The sequence below is a fragment of the Mustela nivalis genome (genome assembly GCF_964662115.1).
Source record: "Mustela nivalis genome assembly, contig: HAP1_SCAFFOLD_2521, whole genome shotgun sequence".
NCBI lineage: Eukaryota > Metazoa > Chordata > Mammalia > Carnivora > Mustelidae > Mustela > Mustela nivalis.
Window position 1 is genome coordinate 39,655 of NW_028134144.1, and position 16,610 is coordinate 56,264.

General features: G+C 36.5%; 1 protein-coding gene across 1 annotated transcript in view; it reads right to left on the minus strand.

Moving 5' to 3' along the window:
* Positions 1 to 15,055, minus strand: part of LOC309858464 (DNA primase large subunit-like) — a gene marked incomplete at its 5' end in the record, with an annotated part of 28,353 nt that extends 13,298 nt beyond the window's left edge. Inside the window, one exon of the mRNA XM_082751145.1 lies at positions 14,988 to 15,055. Within this exon, the coding sequence (XP_082607271.1) occupies positions 14,988 to 15,055 (68 nt within the window). The remainder of the gene's footprint in view (positions 1 to 14,987) is intronic.
* Positions 15,056 to 16,610: the final 1,555 nt, after the last annotated feature.

Sequence of the window (16,610 nt, forward strand, 5' to 3'; positions counted from 1 at the left end):
TATGACAGCCAACTGACTTACCCTTACTTCAAGTTAAGATTGGTATCTGCTAGTCATAAGCAGAATAAAACTGCAATTGGGTCCACTAAGGGAAGTGTCTCAAGTCTATTCCAAATGTGCTTATTTTCACATTTTATTTAGGAATCAGGTTTTTAAACTTTACCCACAGTTTGCCACCTAAAGTATTCGGAATGCAATCTTGAATTCTGATTAATTTGGAGGTAACCTGAAATGTTTCTTTTTTGGAGGGGAAGCTCTAATACATTTCTATTTGGGAGTTTGGGAAGCTGCCGCCCACTTCAACATCTAATTATAACTGTCCATTCTTCTCTCATTTGTAAGAAGCCGTGCATGGTAGGTAGGATATGAATACGGATGACAGCAAAACCCTGGGCCAGACTGGAAAGAATTCCTCTCCCATCCTCAGGGAAGGTCTCTCTGCCCTCCTTCCCCAACAACAGATAGATTCTGAAGGTCATAAAACAACAGCATATAAAATATATTTCCTTTCTTTGTCAAGCATTCCCAGTACTCTTGAACCTAAAGAGGTTAACACTATTTCTGTCTGGCAGCCTATAGTTTATCATATCTTAAAAACTGGTATAAAATAAAAAAGCCAGTGAAGAATGCATCACAAGTAATCAAAACTGATCTCTGCATCAAGGAAACATATTTATATGAACCATTAAGAAGTAAGCTAATACATCTTTCAAAATGCACTGTAATCTCCTACATCATTCTATAAAAGTATATCAAGTTCCAATACAACCTTTTCACATAAAGCCAGGTGTGATCATGGCACAAATGAAAAAACAATTTCAGAAAAGAGGAAACAAAGGTTTTGTGTATCACCCATATATCCACTTTTACAATTACAATTTTACCCACAATTTTGGATTTTGAAAAAAAACAGCCTGCCCACATAAGCTAGGCTATTCAGACATTTAGAAAGCACAGTCCCTATAGTTTGGATTTACCGGGTGGTAAGATATCAAGGAAGATGAAGTTACAATATATCATTTCCTGCTGTGAAGGATATCACAGGAAAATTCACTCAACAGCTGTCACCACTGAAACTGAAATGAGTTTCTTTTTACAAGCTAAATCCCTAGTAAATGGTATCCAACTGGTGTTAGCCCAGGTGATTTTCCCTGCAGTTATTCCAAATGAGAACACAATCAATAAAATTCTTTATAAATTGAATGTAAATTATTTTTCCACAAGCATGGTTTACTCAATTTTACATTTAAAAAACCCCCCAAAAACTACTGCTAGACAATACACAGTGTAATGATCTATATTTCTCTACAACTGAGAGAATCTGTATGATTCCAAGAGACTATATCCAATAAAAATCAGGCTCATATATTCCTATACTGGGTAAGAACTATACACAGCACAACTTCTACTTTAATTTAGGTTGGCTTCATTTTTCCATATTTTCCTATTTATTCCAATTTCTAAGCTGCAATAAGCCAATTAACTGTAAGATAACTAAAAGCTGCATCTCATTTCTCTATCAAAAATGCCTCTACCTTACAAAAGTTAAGTCATTATACCCTAAAGAGTATACCCTTAAAATTAGTTCATTTCATTGTATATAAATTATGCCTCAATAAAATTGACTTAAAAACTAAAATACAAACAGCCTTATAAGATACAAACTATAGCCTTACATAGGTATTTTCAATATACACATTTTTTTGAGGGGGTGTGAGGGGCAGAGGGAGAGGGAGAGAGAATCTCAAGACTCCGCACTGAGCATGGAGTCCGACATGGGGCTCATTCTTAACAACTCTGAGATCTTGACCTGAGCCAAAATTAAGAGTCAAATGTTCAACCAACTGAGCCACCCAGGCACCCCTCAATATACACATTTAAGCCCCCAACAACATCTCCATTTTTGTAAGTAAATTTGTTATATTCCTTCATGTTCTTAGTGTATATTCTGGTAATATAATGACCCTTAAAGAGAAGCTCTTCTGATTTGGTGTTGACCTAGAACAGTCAAATGACTACAGTAAGAAAACGCTGCCTGAGAGAGTGGTAATGAAAAATTGAGGGGTGGAGGGACCATGGAATAAAGTTCCAACACTGAACAGAATTAATACATTAAATTAATGGGTACCTTCTCATTCCCTCAAAAGTAATTTACAGAATGTAGAATGTTTCTGAAATTGGCTATCACCAGTTTATGTCATTCTAGGATTACCCCTCACATCTGTTTCCTAATAATAGCAGAGAACCAGGGACATAAGATTTTGGGGGTTCTGAGAGGAACAGGAGAAAGATGAGATGAAGGGGAGAGCTAATGAAGACCTAAATTAAAGTCACGGTCCAGAAGTCACATGCTTTCCCTATATAATTCTTTGGCTTTGAACAGCCATTTATACTGGTTCATAATACTTAAAGCTTTCCTTTAATAGATAAACCTATCAAAGTACATAATGGGTTTTTTTTTTTTTTAAGATTTATTTATTTATTTGACAGATAGAAATCACAAGGGGGCAGAGAGGCAGGCAGAGAGAGAGGAGGAAGCAGGCTCCCCACTGAGCAGAGAGCTCGATTTGGGGCTCGATCCCAGGACCCTGGGATCATGACCTGAGCCGAAGGCAGAGGCTTTAAGCCACTGAGCCAAGCACCCCTTTTGTTTCCTTTTTAAATGCATGTTTTCAAAATCTGAATTTATTGGGGAGGGAAACAGGGGATTTCTCTTCTGAGGTCACCCTGAAAAACAGAAAGTACTCTCAGTCGTCCATGATTAGTTCCTGATTTCATGAGAGTCCCAAACCCCCAAAGGATAAAACCAGCACTGAATTTCTGCAAAGGTGGAATCTTTACCAGAATTTTTCCTTGGAAATGAGAGAAAAGCCACCAGCTTTCTGTCTCAACTACCATCTCATTCATTCTCAAAATTTAGGAGTGTTAAAAATAAGACAACAGGTCCCAGAATGAAGTCACTTACACTAAGCCCCACAACATGAAATTAAGACTTCAATACATTTTGCGCTCTCTCAGAAATGGAATCTTAAACCAGCGAATCAGGAATCACCTAATCAGCACTAGTTAGGTAATCTGCCTGACAGACGCCTTCCATGCCCTATAGAAAAGTGACCTTGCAATAGTCAAGCCTCTTTTTATCTAGTATAATTTCCTTGTTCCTACTCCATTTTGCCTATGGAGGTCTTCCATTCTGTACAAGCTCCTTACAGCCCGTTTCTGTTAGACTAGAATTCTGTTAGACTAGACTGTTAGACTAGAATTCATGCCCGATTCATGAATCACTGAAAAAAAGCCAGTTAAGTTCTTTAAAATTCATTCAGTTGAATTTTTAACAGTAGCTTTAAAAAACTAAGTAAGAGGTAAAATTTTTAAAACCTGAAAGTGTTTTCTCCCATTCATTCACCCATTCAAGTGTTCACTTATTTTGCCAGCCATTGTTGTAAGTGATGGAAAGATAAGAGAAAACAAAGTTGACAAATTTCTTGCTCTCATGGAGCTTATGATGCAGACAAATAAACATTAAACTAACAAATAAAAATGATCATTTCAGCTAGTGACGTTTCTGTGAAGAAAAAAGACTAAGGTAATATACAGCACTGGGGAAGGGGCTTTAAATCGGGTGATTACAGGCAGAGCTCTAGAAGATCTGGGAAGACAGCTCTTAGACTCATGTGATGGATGTCCTTAGAAGCCTCCTTTAGATTGCATGTACACAGTATGGCACGGACCAAGGTAGCTCAATTAAAAATGAGTTTTTAATTCACTTTGTATTATCTTCTATAGAACAACTTTCCAAATAGTGGTTATAAAACAATTGAGAGGGCATTAGACCTCTGGTAAGTCTCAGCAGTCTGTCTTTCTGCACCCCAGTTTATCTAATTTTGTTTTGTAAATAAACCGGGATGGACCAGCATAGGTACAACACTTCCATCGTTACAGAAAGCACAGCACTAAACAAATTACTTTCTACCTGTTAATATATTACGGTTACCATCACAATGCTTTCTCGGTTTTTTAAGAAAGTTATTTCATACAGCATCATTTTAATTAATTTTCTTTTACTTAACTGGAGGACTATCAATGTTTTAAAGAAAAACACTAAGTGAAGAATAGGAAACTTCATAAATGCAGGTAATAAAACTACTTGAAAAGCATAAGTAATCATAAATTTTGCATTCGAGGAAGACTACCAGCATCCACAATCCAGAAATCGCTAAGAAACTATGGAATCAGGTGACTAACAGAAACCTAAAACCTCTAGTTATAGGTAAGCTGCAAGAATACTCCACAAGGCTTATTTCCATGACACTATGTACTCACACAGAAGCCATTTCTCTACAAGCATTATTATTTATTGTCATTACTTTAGTTAAAATTCTTCAACTGTTTTCTGATCAACGTTAAGCCCTGTAAGAACAGAAGTAAATATGCATCCTTAGAATCTAGCACTATGTCTTGCACCGAGCAGAAGTTCCCTTAAAATATGTCAGATAAATGATAATAAAACATACTCTTAGAATGCTAAAAGGTTTATGACCATATATTTACCAAAGAGCTCTCACACCAAAGTACCTCCATGAGTCACAGCCACTATGCACAATCTCATTACAAAGTCGACTATTTACAAAGGGGACATATTTGCTTGCCATGGCTACAAAGCCAGTCAGAGAGACAGGAAAGATCTTCCTATGTTCCTTGTACATCACTAAAAAGAAAATCAGTAACGAATTTGTGTTTCTGTAAATATATATTTATTTTATATATATATTTATGTTTCTGTAAATCATATGTAACCCTTTTTTCCACTTTAAAACATGTTGAACTAGCAAAGCGAATTAACCTGTCTAAAAATCCTCAGGAAAATTTAGTATTCTGTATAAATTAAAAGTGGTGGTTTACCTGAAAAACCAATGAAAAGTGATGGAAAAGCTGTTTTCAATCCCCCAAAAGAACCCCCTCACTGTAATAGGCAGATCAATGCCCTCTAGTCCCTGGAACCTATAAACATGTTAGATTACATGGCAAAGGAGACTACGCAGATGTAATTAAGGTTAAAGACCTTGAGATGGAGAGACCATCCTGGATATCTATGTGGGCCAGTCCGATCATATGAGGTTTGGCATTCCTCAGGATGGAAGCAGAAAGATGCAGCAGCAGCAGAAGTGAGAGAGGTCTGCACCCTAAGAAGAACCTGATGTGTTGTTGCTGGCTCTGTGAGGGAACCCAAATGCAAGAACCAGAAAGAGACCTCCAGGGGCTCCTAGAAAGCCTTGGGAATAAGGCAGTTTCTAGGGGTGAAGACAGGACCCTGACTGACAACCAGCAAGGAAACGAGGACCTGAGACCCATAGCTCTAAGGAACTAAATTAAATACTATGAATAAGCTTGGCAGCAAATTCTTCCCCAGAATCTCCAGAAAGGACGATAGCCCTGCTGACATCTTGATTTCTTCTTGATGAGACCATGTTAGATTCCTAACCTATAGAATTATATGATTTAAAAATGTGTTGTTTTACTCTACTAAATTTGTGGTAATTTGATATGGCTGCAACAGAAGATTCTAATCTGCATGCATTAATAAAATTTTAAAATTCAGCTTCTTCAATTCTGTCTTTTTCAAGTCACTGCCACTTTCTTGCCTGGGCAACATGACACACTTAGACTAATGAATTCTCTTGTTTCTTAAAAACCATACACCACCTAGTTTGCGCTGCTGCTCTTTGTTTTTATCTCCATCTGCTAGAAAACATCTATGTTAAATTCCTTCATTGTGAAGGAATTTAATTTCAATATGACATTTCTTCTCCCAGTTTACTTTATCTGGCCATACAGAAAATGCTAACATTCTTTAGTTTTTCTTCACAGGTTTATACAACCAAAAAACAAACAAACAGATAGACACCTACAAATACCCAATAAAATGGGAAAGGTTCAGTAAAAATAGACATATCTTCAATAGAGCATTATTAGAGCCATTTGCAACCAGACCCATGGGAATAAATTTTATACTTAATTATGACATATTAAGAGAAAAAGAATTTTTTTACTGTTTAACCACTTATAATTACATAAAATTAGAAAAGCCTAGCAGTACTTTTACTAGTAAGGTAGGGTTCACTTCTTCTATTTTGCCAAATTTCAGTGTGCCTATAAGTTTTATCAGAAACCATTTAAATGGCATTAAATCTGTAACATGATCCACATACAGATTCTACCCCTCACAAACACGATTTACTCTCCTTGGTTAAGATACAACAACTGCTCCCGTACAGCTTTGGGTGGAGGGCTGTGTGTGTTTAGGGAGATGTGTGCCTATAAAATGGTCTTCCCTTGACAGAATATAAACTTGTTAGCAGACCATATTTGCTAGTTCCTTAGTATATAATCAGAGCATCCTTCACAGTGCCCTTGACACAACTGATTTTAACAAATGCTTTTTGTACATTTCTAAGAAGTACATTTCTAAGAAGGCATGAACATTTTCCATACAGAGTCGATTTCTAAGGAGGCATGAATTCTCCACAGAGAGGTGGCAAAGAATAATTCAAAAACAATAAATAATGGAAAAGAAAATACTTCCTAATTTAGTAGTATCTTACAAGGCACCTAGAACACCTTCACAATAATCACTGAGCTATAAAAGCTTGTGTTGCATGTAGGAAAGAAAATAAATTGTTCAAAGTACTGCTAGAGGCTGGAACAGTTGATGAGAAAGAGCTGACAAGCAACTAAAGAAAGTGGACCACATGAATGAGGTTTTCATTTCAGCCCTCAATTGGTGGAAGTCCCGATGCACTAAACCTTTTTCTAGCACGTGAATGCCCACACAATTTTCTGACTTCAAAATGAGAACTAATTCAAAAAGAAACAGAACTGTACCACTATGGATACTGGGAAAGATTAGGTACAGAGATTACATTTGATATAAAATCTGTGGCAAGAACTTTAGAGAAGTAAATAGAAAGGGGTACATATTAACCAAATGTACTGCATTAGGAAACAAAGGAGTCTATAATAATACCAAATGAAGGAAGATGCTTTCATTATTTTAAATGATTTTAAAATAAAGGTTAATAAAAACATCTGTTTACAAATTCAGGATGCATTTACCAGTTAATCTATGTGATGCAGTCCAAGTATTTACTGAAGGCAATACTTTGCTAGCTTATTTTATCCTTCTTTGATTTCTATTTCATTGCTGGTTTGAAACATGCTAACAAAAATAGGAGAAAGTATAATACATGTTTTTAAAATTAGTTATTTGACTTCAAGTCTTGAGGAGGAGGGTTGAAGGACAAAGATCTACACACTGTGGGGAAAGGCATTATTTAAAAAAAAAAATTTGATCACACAACTAAAGTTCTCACAGGTGAGCTACAAGTTTTCCTCCCTAGTCTCACTTATTTATACTTACTAATTTTTAAGTGACATAACAAAAATAATCTTTAACATATGCCCTTGATAGTCTAATACCATTATATAAATATTATCCCACAGGTACTAAAATTAGGGTGGCAAAGATATTTATTCACAATAAATTTCTACTTTCACAGGAACATAGCCCAAGACCTTTGAGACTCTCCAAACTGAAAAATCAGTACATTATACAATTCACCCTAGAAAATGCAGTGATGGATGAGGACAACACTAAAGTCACAGTGCAATGTGACCCATTAGATGACACATCTAATGATAGGTACTTTAAGGAAAGCAGAAATGATGATTTACACAAATCCATCTGACATTTGGAAATTTTTTTGTGTGAGTAAGCAAGTTTAGTTCTTCCAATAGAGGAGTTGTTAGTAACACTTTCGAAAAAATAGTAAAGTCTTATGAAATAACTCATTCATCGTTTTAAGAGAGGAGAAATATAGACCCTGAAAAAGAAAAAAACCTGAAAAATCACATTTTCTTTTTTTTTTTAAAGATTTATTTATTTGACAGAGAGAAATCACAAGTAGACAGAGAGGCAGCCAGAGAGAGAGAGAGGGAAGCAAGCTCCCTGCTGAGCAGAAAGCCCGATGCGGGACTCGATCCCAGGACCCCGAGATCATGACCTGAGCCGAAGGCAGCGGCTTAATCCACTGAGCCACCCAGGCGCCCCAAAATCACATTTTCTTAACACAAACCTCTTAGAGTTCCATCACCAAACTTTAAAATAGGGATAATGAGGGGCACATGGCTGGCTCAGTTGGTGAAGCACGTGACTCTTGATTTCAGGGTTGTGAACTCAAGCCCCATACTGAGAAGAAAGATTACTTAAAAATAAAATCTTGAAAGAAATAGGGATAATAATAATAAAGGACCATCTATCAAGGAATGGTCCCTGGGGATGAGATGGTCTGAGTAAGAACTATAAAAACCCAGGTTGCAAGTACACTGTAAACTCTAGTCAGTGTGATTTCTTGGTCCCATCTCCTCCTACCTCTTCTAAAAACCTGCCCATTCAATTATTTCCTCTTAGTCCCACTGACCTGATTTTTCCCTTAACCTCTATATGTCCAGCTTTCCAATCGTAAGGAAAAAATACAATTTCTTCAACTATGAAATTCACAGATATCATCCTCTTTCTGTCCTTGCTCTGCCAAGAGTAATCTACACTCCCTATACTTTCACAGCTTAATTTCTCATCTCTTAATTTTTCATCAGTACCATTACAATGTGGTTAAGCCACCAATGGCTCCGGTATGACTAACTGAACTGACATTATGTAGTTCTAACCTGAATTTTCTGTGGTGTTTGATGGTGTTTACCATTCCTGTTTGATATCTTTCCCTTAGCATCTTTTATCCCATTGTCCTTTCTTGTGTTCCTGTTCATTCATGATATCTCCCCACTTTCTACTGGTTTCTCTTTTAATTTCTCTCCTACCTTCATTGCTGCCCATCACAAGTTACTTAAACACTGCTGTCCTATGTATAAGTTTTATTCAGGGCCATGTTCCCTTGTCACTCTATACTCTCTCCTGAGTGATAGCAACCACTGCCCTGATTTTAACCACCACCTAAAAAGTGATGATTAGCAAATGTCTCTCTCTCTGGTACAAACCTCACTCTTACACTGTGGTCTATATTCAGCTACTTATTAAACATTCCCCCCATATGTTCCACAGGCACAAGTCCAAAATGTCTTTTAACTACTGAACCTGGAATCTCAGCAACCACATTCATTCCCTAATCCCTACTCTTCCTTTATACTCCCTCGTTAGTGACAACATCATCCCCCAAGTGAGAGTAATGTTCAGTCCAATGGGAGCCATGATACTGTGCTAGGAGCATGGAATCCAAAACAACTAAGTCATGACCCCATTGTTTAAAGAAAAAATTCCATGAGAAATATGGTTCAAATAATAAAATCACATATTTTGTGTTTAATTCTATCAGAAAGGTTTACAAATTCTGAACCATGTTTAAGTTCCTAACTCTCAAATAAAGTCAAAACTATAAATCCCTTGGGAAGAGAAACTAAATCTTGTTTTTTTATTCCAAGCACATAATTGGCACTCAGTTACTGATGAATGGATGGACACTACAAATGATAAAAATAAGCTTGTATTTCCATAAGACACTGAAGCAAAGTGTTTCTCTGTGCTTGCTTTAACTTTTAACTAGAAAACTAGGTTCAACTAAGAAAATATGGACACAACACTTCTACATCCTCAGAATAATATATATTATAAGCAATATCCTAGCTTAGTAGGATGGGAGAATGTTACACTAATTCTCTTTTGAGTGTCTAAGTCCTGTAAAAATGATCTGAGAATTTCTTTGTATTGCTACTTTAATTTTTACATATTTCTATCATGTCCCAAATTATTCTTATTGACAAATTTAATTAAAATGCTATTCATCATTCCTCTTTGATCTTTAGAGGCACTAAACAAAATTAGACCTAATAATGATCTCAGTCTCAACTGCCTAATGTCTATCTCCTCTAGATAACATCTCAACTATATGGGTCATGCAAACCAATGATGATTACTTTCTCATAACAAGATTATTATTAGAACCTTTCAAATCAAGTAGTATTCTTTCTTATTTTGACCTAAGCAAAAGGAAGGTAAAAAGAAAAACATTACATTTAGACACCCAAAAAAGAATTCAATATGCTTGAAATGCATATCACAAGGTTATTTGTACAACAGAAAGTGTCAAAACTATGCACATCAACTGCCAGTCTCCATACAGATGTCTCTGACATGGTAATAAAATGAGAAGCTATTTCATTTAATAATAATAAAAAAGGAACATCAGTTGGTGCCTATTACATGTAGCATCTAGCCCTGGTTGCCTAGCAACCAGTCCAGAGTGAACTCCACAGAGAAAGCCCTAAACGAATGTACAGTTTGTGCAAGTTTCAAGGACTTGAAGAGATATGTCAGTGGTTAACCTAAATTCTAGCTGACAATTACCATACTGAGGTGGAAGAAAAAGAACCCATTATTTTGCACAGAATCAAGCATTAACTAGAGGTGAAATTCAGCTATGTAGGCTTCTATCTTCTGAATCAGGGCCTATACCCCCCACCCCAAAAAAAGGCATATGACTTATAAATTACAAAAACATCATGCAGGAAAAAAAAATAACAAAATATCACTGTTGTAACATGCACTCAATTCATTTGACAAAACACATAATGAATACCTAACATGTGCCAGATACTGTCCCAGCACTGGAAATACAAATATGAAAGCCACTTTACAAGCTAATAAGCAGCCCATATTATAATGGAGTCATCAGAAAGTAAACAAAGGATAACCACATTATGTGTTCTGTAATACACAAGTAGCCATGAGGGTATTGTGGAAACACATATAAAAAAGCATCAGATTCAGGGGCGCCTGGGTGGCTCAGCGGGTTAAAGCCTCGGCCTTCGGCTCAGGTCATGATCTCAGAGTCCTGGGATCGAGTCCCACATCAGGCTCTCTGCTCAGCAGGAACCCTGCTCCCCCCCACCCCTTGCCTCTCTGCCTACTTGTGATCTTTGTCCAATAAATAAATAAATAAATAAGTGAATGAAAAAACCAATAAATAAATACATCAGATTCAGACTCAGGGGAAGTGGGCCCACTGCAAACTAAACAGTCAGGGAAAATTTACCAGATGAAGTAATATGGGCTAAGTCTTAAGGGATAAGTAAAAGTTAGGCAAATTATAGAAATGGAGGAATGGGAGGACATTCCAGGCAGAAGAAAAAATATTTTCAAGGGCACAGATATCAACAAAAGCAAGTTGTATTAGAAGAACTTCAAGGCAGGACACCTGGGTAGCTCAGTGGATTAAACCTCTGCCTTCAGCTCAGGTCCCGATCTCAGGGTCCTGGGATGGAGCCCCACATTGGGCTCTCTGCTCAGCAGGGAGCCTGCTTCCTCCTCTCTCTCTGCCTGCTGCTCTGCCTACTTGTGATTTCTCTCTCTGTGTGTCAAATAAATAAATAAAATCTTTAAAAAAAAAAAAAGAGAGAGAGAGAGAAGAACTTCAAGGCATTTGGTTGCACTAGAAGTTGGGGGACAGTACTAAAAGAAGAGTCCAAAGAGACAGTACAACACCTTCCAGAAGGACTTCATAAGCCAGGCTAAGAAGTTCAGACTTCACCTGGAATGAAACTGGGAAGACAGAGAATGATTTTAAGCCAAGGGATAATAGAATCACTCTGGCAATAATGTGAAATATTTCCAAGAGTGCAAAGAAGCCAACAAGGAGAATACATAAGTTACAATAGCAATACAGATACTCAGGAGACAAAAGCAGCAGGAGAGGAGAGACTGGGAAAGTGACTTAAACATAACTCAGTAACAGTTCTCTAGAAAGCTTAAAAATCACATACAGTGTTTATGCTACTCAAGCCAATGAAATGTCAACAAAACAATTATTCAGAGGTTAAGAACTGTCTGTCTGGGAAGGAAAAGTCACTATAGAGAAGTGGTAAGAGAGACAGAACAAAAGAGGACAGGGAGAAGGGAGGAGGAAAAATATTTTCAATATTCCAATCCTGACAAATAAGCAACTTAGATTCTGAACAAATAAAAATTGAGGGGCGCTCGGGTGGCTCTGTCAGTTAAGGATCTGTCTTTGGCTCAGGTCATGATCCCAGGGTCCTACTGTGGAGCCCTGCTCCACGGGGAGACTGCTTCTGCTTCTGCTTCTCCCTCTGTCTGCTGCTCCTCCTGCTTGTGCTCTCTTTCCTTCTTTCTTGTCAAATAAATAAATAAAATCTTTAAAAAAAAAAATTGAGAAAGAAATCTTGTAAAGCCATACTCTTGTGCTGTCTGATACAGTGACAGGATCCTAGTCTCCTTTCATTCTCAATGAATTTTGTCTGAGTTCTGTGCAAAGGTAAATCCCAAAGACATTAACATATACATTTATACATAACACAAATACGTCAAATATGACAACAGTTTAATTTCCCAGTATGTACTACTTGGATTTACTAAAAGTATTTCTTTTTTTTTTCCTTTACTTCTTAAGCTTTACTTTTGATTTGAACAATTTGCCTTTCATCCGTTAGAAGAAGCCAAAAGGGAAATAGGAGTAAAACCTTGAAAGAGATGTAGGCTGTGAAAAGACAAACAGAGATCCGTAGGCCATGAAGAGACACACAGAGATCAGGATGGAATAAACCAGAGTGATTCAGGGTTGCTGACTGGATTCACAAAGGAAAAAAGGAGGAAGGAAAGGAGGAAGGGAAGGAGGAAGGGTAGAAGTGATGAAGTTCTAGAACCTAGGTGAGGTTCCGTGGGCTGAGGTCCGGAGCCGATGACCAAGAAAGAATTCTTGAGACATCTTTGGTGCAAAATGGTGGTTTATTAAAGCACGGGGACAGGACCCGTGGGCAGAAAGAGCTGCTGCTCTGGGTTTTGAGGGATGGCAGGTTATATACCTTGCAGTTGGGGGAGGGGTGGTGGTGGTGAAGGGATGGGAGGTTTCAATGGAGTTTTCATATGTTAAAGAGGGACTACAAGGTGCTGGGAGAAGGCCTTGCCCTTGTGGCTTGATCAATGTCGTCTTAGGTCAGCCATTAACATCAAGATAGTTGGGAGATTCTTGGTGGGGTGTTATGATCCTGCTATCATTTACATTCCTTTCTACCTCAGCCTCCTCCAGTTTCATTTATGATGGAGAGGGAGACATTAGGGCTTGAGGAACTGAGAGTTATTTGCCTCTGGAAATTTGTGCTGTTGATAAGGTAACCTCCCTGTTTGTAGATCTCTAGGACATCTGTAGAGCAAGAGAGATTCCTGTCCTGCAGGAATGTGATCTCTGCAAGTTAACTATTTATCGTTTTATGGCAGTCAGGGATGCCTGAGGAATGCCACACATATTACAGAGGGGAGCAGGTGGAGAGGGGGGTGCGAGGCACCAGCTCTTGCTCTGTCTTCAGCCAGCCTCCTGCTCCCTCATCAGAAGGAGTCACATACAAAACTGATTTAGAACAGAAGTGGACTAAGCTACTAATCAATAGCTTATTGGCATTAAATTCAAGAACAAAACTCTCTCAAAACAGGTTAATTAAAAAGAACTAGCAATTTTGGTAACCAGTGCAAGTACCAGGAAATTGGCCCTCAAACTTACTTTATAATTCATGACACGGTTTGTTTCTACCCAATGGAAGGGAAGCATGTGCTATCCATATGGGAATTCAACAGAATCTAAAACAGCACAGTGACATACAGCCATATAATAAGAATTTTGTCCCTCTATATTTAGGTCTCTTGGACATTCTAAAAAAAAATAAAAGAATAAAAAGAATCCATAAAGGAAAACACTACTGGTGTCTGCCTACATAAAACCTGTAAATGTATGTTGGATAATGTAACATAATCAAAAACTTTCAGAAAAAATAATGTAGCAACAAATACAACTCTGAATTACTATCCTTTATATCTAAAGTATGTAATATCAAATGAAATCAGGAGATGCTATCAATAAATGAACAAATATACAAATAGTTAATCCCACTCCAAAATGAAAATGGATAATAAAATGTTTTGAAATCAGTCTTAAGAATAATCAATATGAAATGTATTTGATTGCAATGGTATCTCCATGATTAACTATTAAATTAGCAACCATTTTTAGCTGTCCTATATCTTGTTCAGGGTACAGTGACAATCTTGTGGGCAATTTTATATAATCTAAAACTATAAGTAGAATAAGGTGTTTGAAAAAGAAACACATATACTTAAATCTTTAAAATGGCTCACTTGCTTTGACAAAGTAATTGCCCCTCCGAAAATCTATGCTAAGAAAAATGATCAAAAATACAGATAAAGATTAACCTGTGACATTTTTCATACTAATGAAAAATTGGAAATGGTGTAAATGCCCCCAAAAGGAAATGAAAACATTACAATACAGCCAAACAAGAAAATACCACGCAGTTACTAAAAATAATGTTTTTGAAGAGATGCTAGTAACAGAAAAAAAAAGTTCATTTTAAAGTGAAAATCCAGAAACTTTTTTAAAAGGTGCAATTTCAACACTAGATTTTTAAAACAGCACAGATGGAAGAAATACTACTTCTGAGTAGTAATGATGGGTTTTTTCCTTTTCCTCCCCTTCCTGTACTTGTAAAGTTTGGGTTTTTTTTAAATAATGAGAATATAATAATATTTTGTTAATTAGAAAACAAATCCCACCCATTTCATCTGTCCCCAATAACATGTGGGGGGTCCCAAAGGTATGCTCTGCATTTAAATAGCTCATTCCTTTGAGATCTTTTGGCAGTCACCTCTGTTCATTTTAATGTAAATTTACCAACTAGTTTTACACACTCTGATTGAATTAAAAAAGCCTTCCAATAGTACCCTGAAATCAAGGGCAGCAAGTATATTAAGAACTTCAGCTTACATCACAGAATTAAAGCAAGGAAAAAACTGTTAAGTTTTTAGTAACGGAAGAGGTTTTAATCATTTAATGTACTTTACCCACTTTAATGCACTTAAAAATCGTAAGCATAACCAGGGTGTGCCTTCATATTACCTGAGGTGGTTAAGTAGAGGCTGAAGTCTCTCATCCGACTGCACAGCAGGCAAGGACCTGGCTGTTAACTAAAAGCAGAGAATCGGGTTAGTAAAAACAGCAAAGACCAAATACTGAACATATCTGAACACTAAATGTAAAATGGGGACTGGGAGCTGAAAGAGAGGGAGTACTTAAAATGTAAGTACATTCTTTTCTTGTTTAAATTGAAGAATTGTATAGAAAGCAGACTCGTTCTATGAGTAAAGCTAACTTTATGGCCCTAAGTTTTGCAAGATATGCCACTGAGCTTAGAAGTAAAGAAAAAGGAGGTAAAGCAAAGAATAAGAGGAGGAGATCCTGAGAATATCTTTTCATGAGTTCATGAGAAAACTTTATGACATAAAAACATTATCTTCATATATAAAAATGGAAAAACTCCTAAATTTATAGCAACCAACCTTGTACCACTGAATTCTGGAATGATGAAGAAACTGGGGAGAGAGACCTCCATTTATAGCTAAGCCACTGTGAAATTGGTTATATGCAGAATTGGTTACACACACACACACACACACACACACACACACACACACACACACAACCATGCATTCCTTCATTTTGACATTACTCTAGGAAACCAAAAATATCTTTTAAATATACAAAAGCAACTAGAAGTATTTAATATTGACATATGACCCCAAACTGATCTAGAAGAGAGAACTTAAGAGTCAAAGCCTTGTTCTTAAATATTATATAGCTCAAGCTGACAGTGTATCATGAAAATGTGAGACTTTGCCTCACTTTATTGCAATAGTATTAGTGATATCTCTATGTATCTCTTACTTTTCTCTCTGTACTTAAGATAAAGCTCTCTTATCCTATAACAATTTAACCCCCCCAAATTAAAAACATTCATCCAAAGCAATCAGATAGCTTGAAGTAATCTTAATAAAACACCAAAACAAAAATAAAAGATTTCTTCTGGATTCAATTATGTCACAATACTTCTTGAAATGTACCCATAAATTATTTGAAAACTTGCAAAAGAGAACCTTTCTTAAGGCAAACAACAAACTGAAAGACATCCTTTGGTTTTACATAGGGTATCCTTTCTAACTATTTCATACATTAATTAAAATGTTCTGAAAACAATAAAGACATTTAATTAATACCACCTAATTTTCAGTATTATGCAAGTAAAATGAAACTATCACTTTTAACACATCTAATATATACCAAATTTGTGGGGGGAAAATGTTGACCAAAATGCCATATATGAAGTCATTTTAATTAAATTATGTCTAAGTAATAATAATGGAGAGACATTCCCACTTTGGAGCTAAAGTTAACACAAGTCAACAGTTACTAATTTTTTAAAAAGTGAGACAATTAGTCTGCTGAAATTTTAGCACAGCCAAAAGACTCTCAGTATCTAAGAAATGTCCAATCCAGTACTTCATGACATATAAAATGCTATCAAGGTTTTATAAACAAAACACTTTAAAACTTTAATATACCCTATATCTGCTAATGTCAAGTCCCTTAACAAAATGTCATTTAAGGGATGTCATGGCTCAAAAGTGAAGTTATGCTCTAAAAAGAAAATTTATCAAGATATTTCAAAAGTCAATTTTCTGAAAA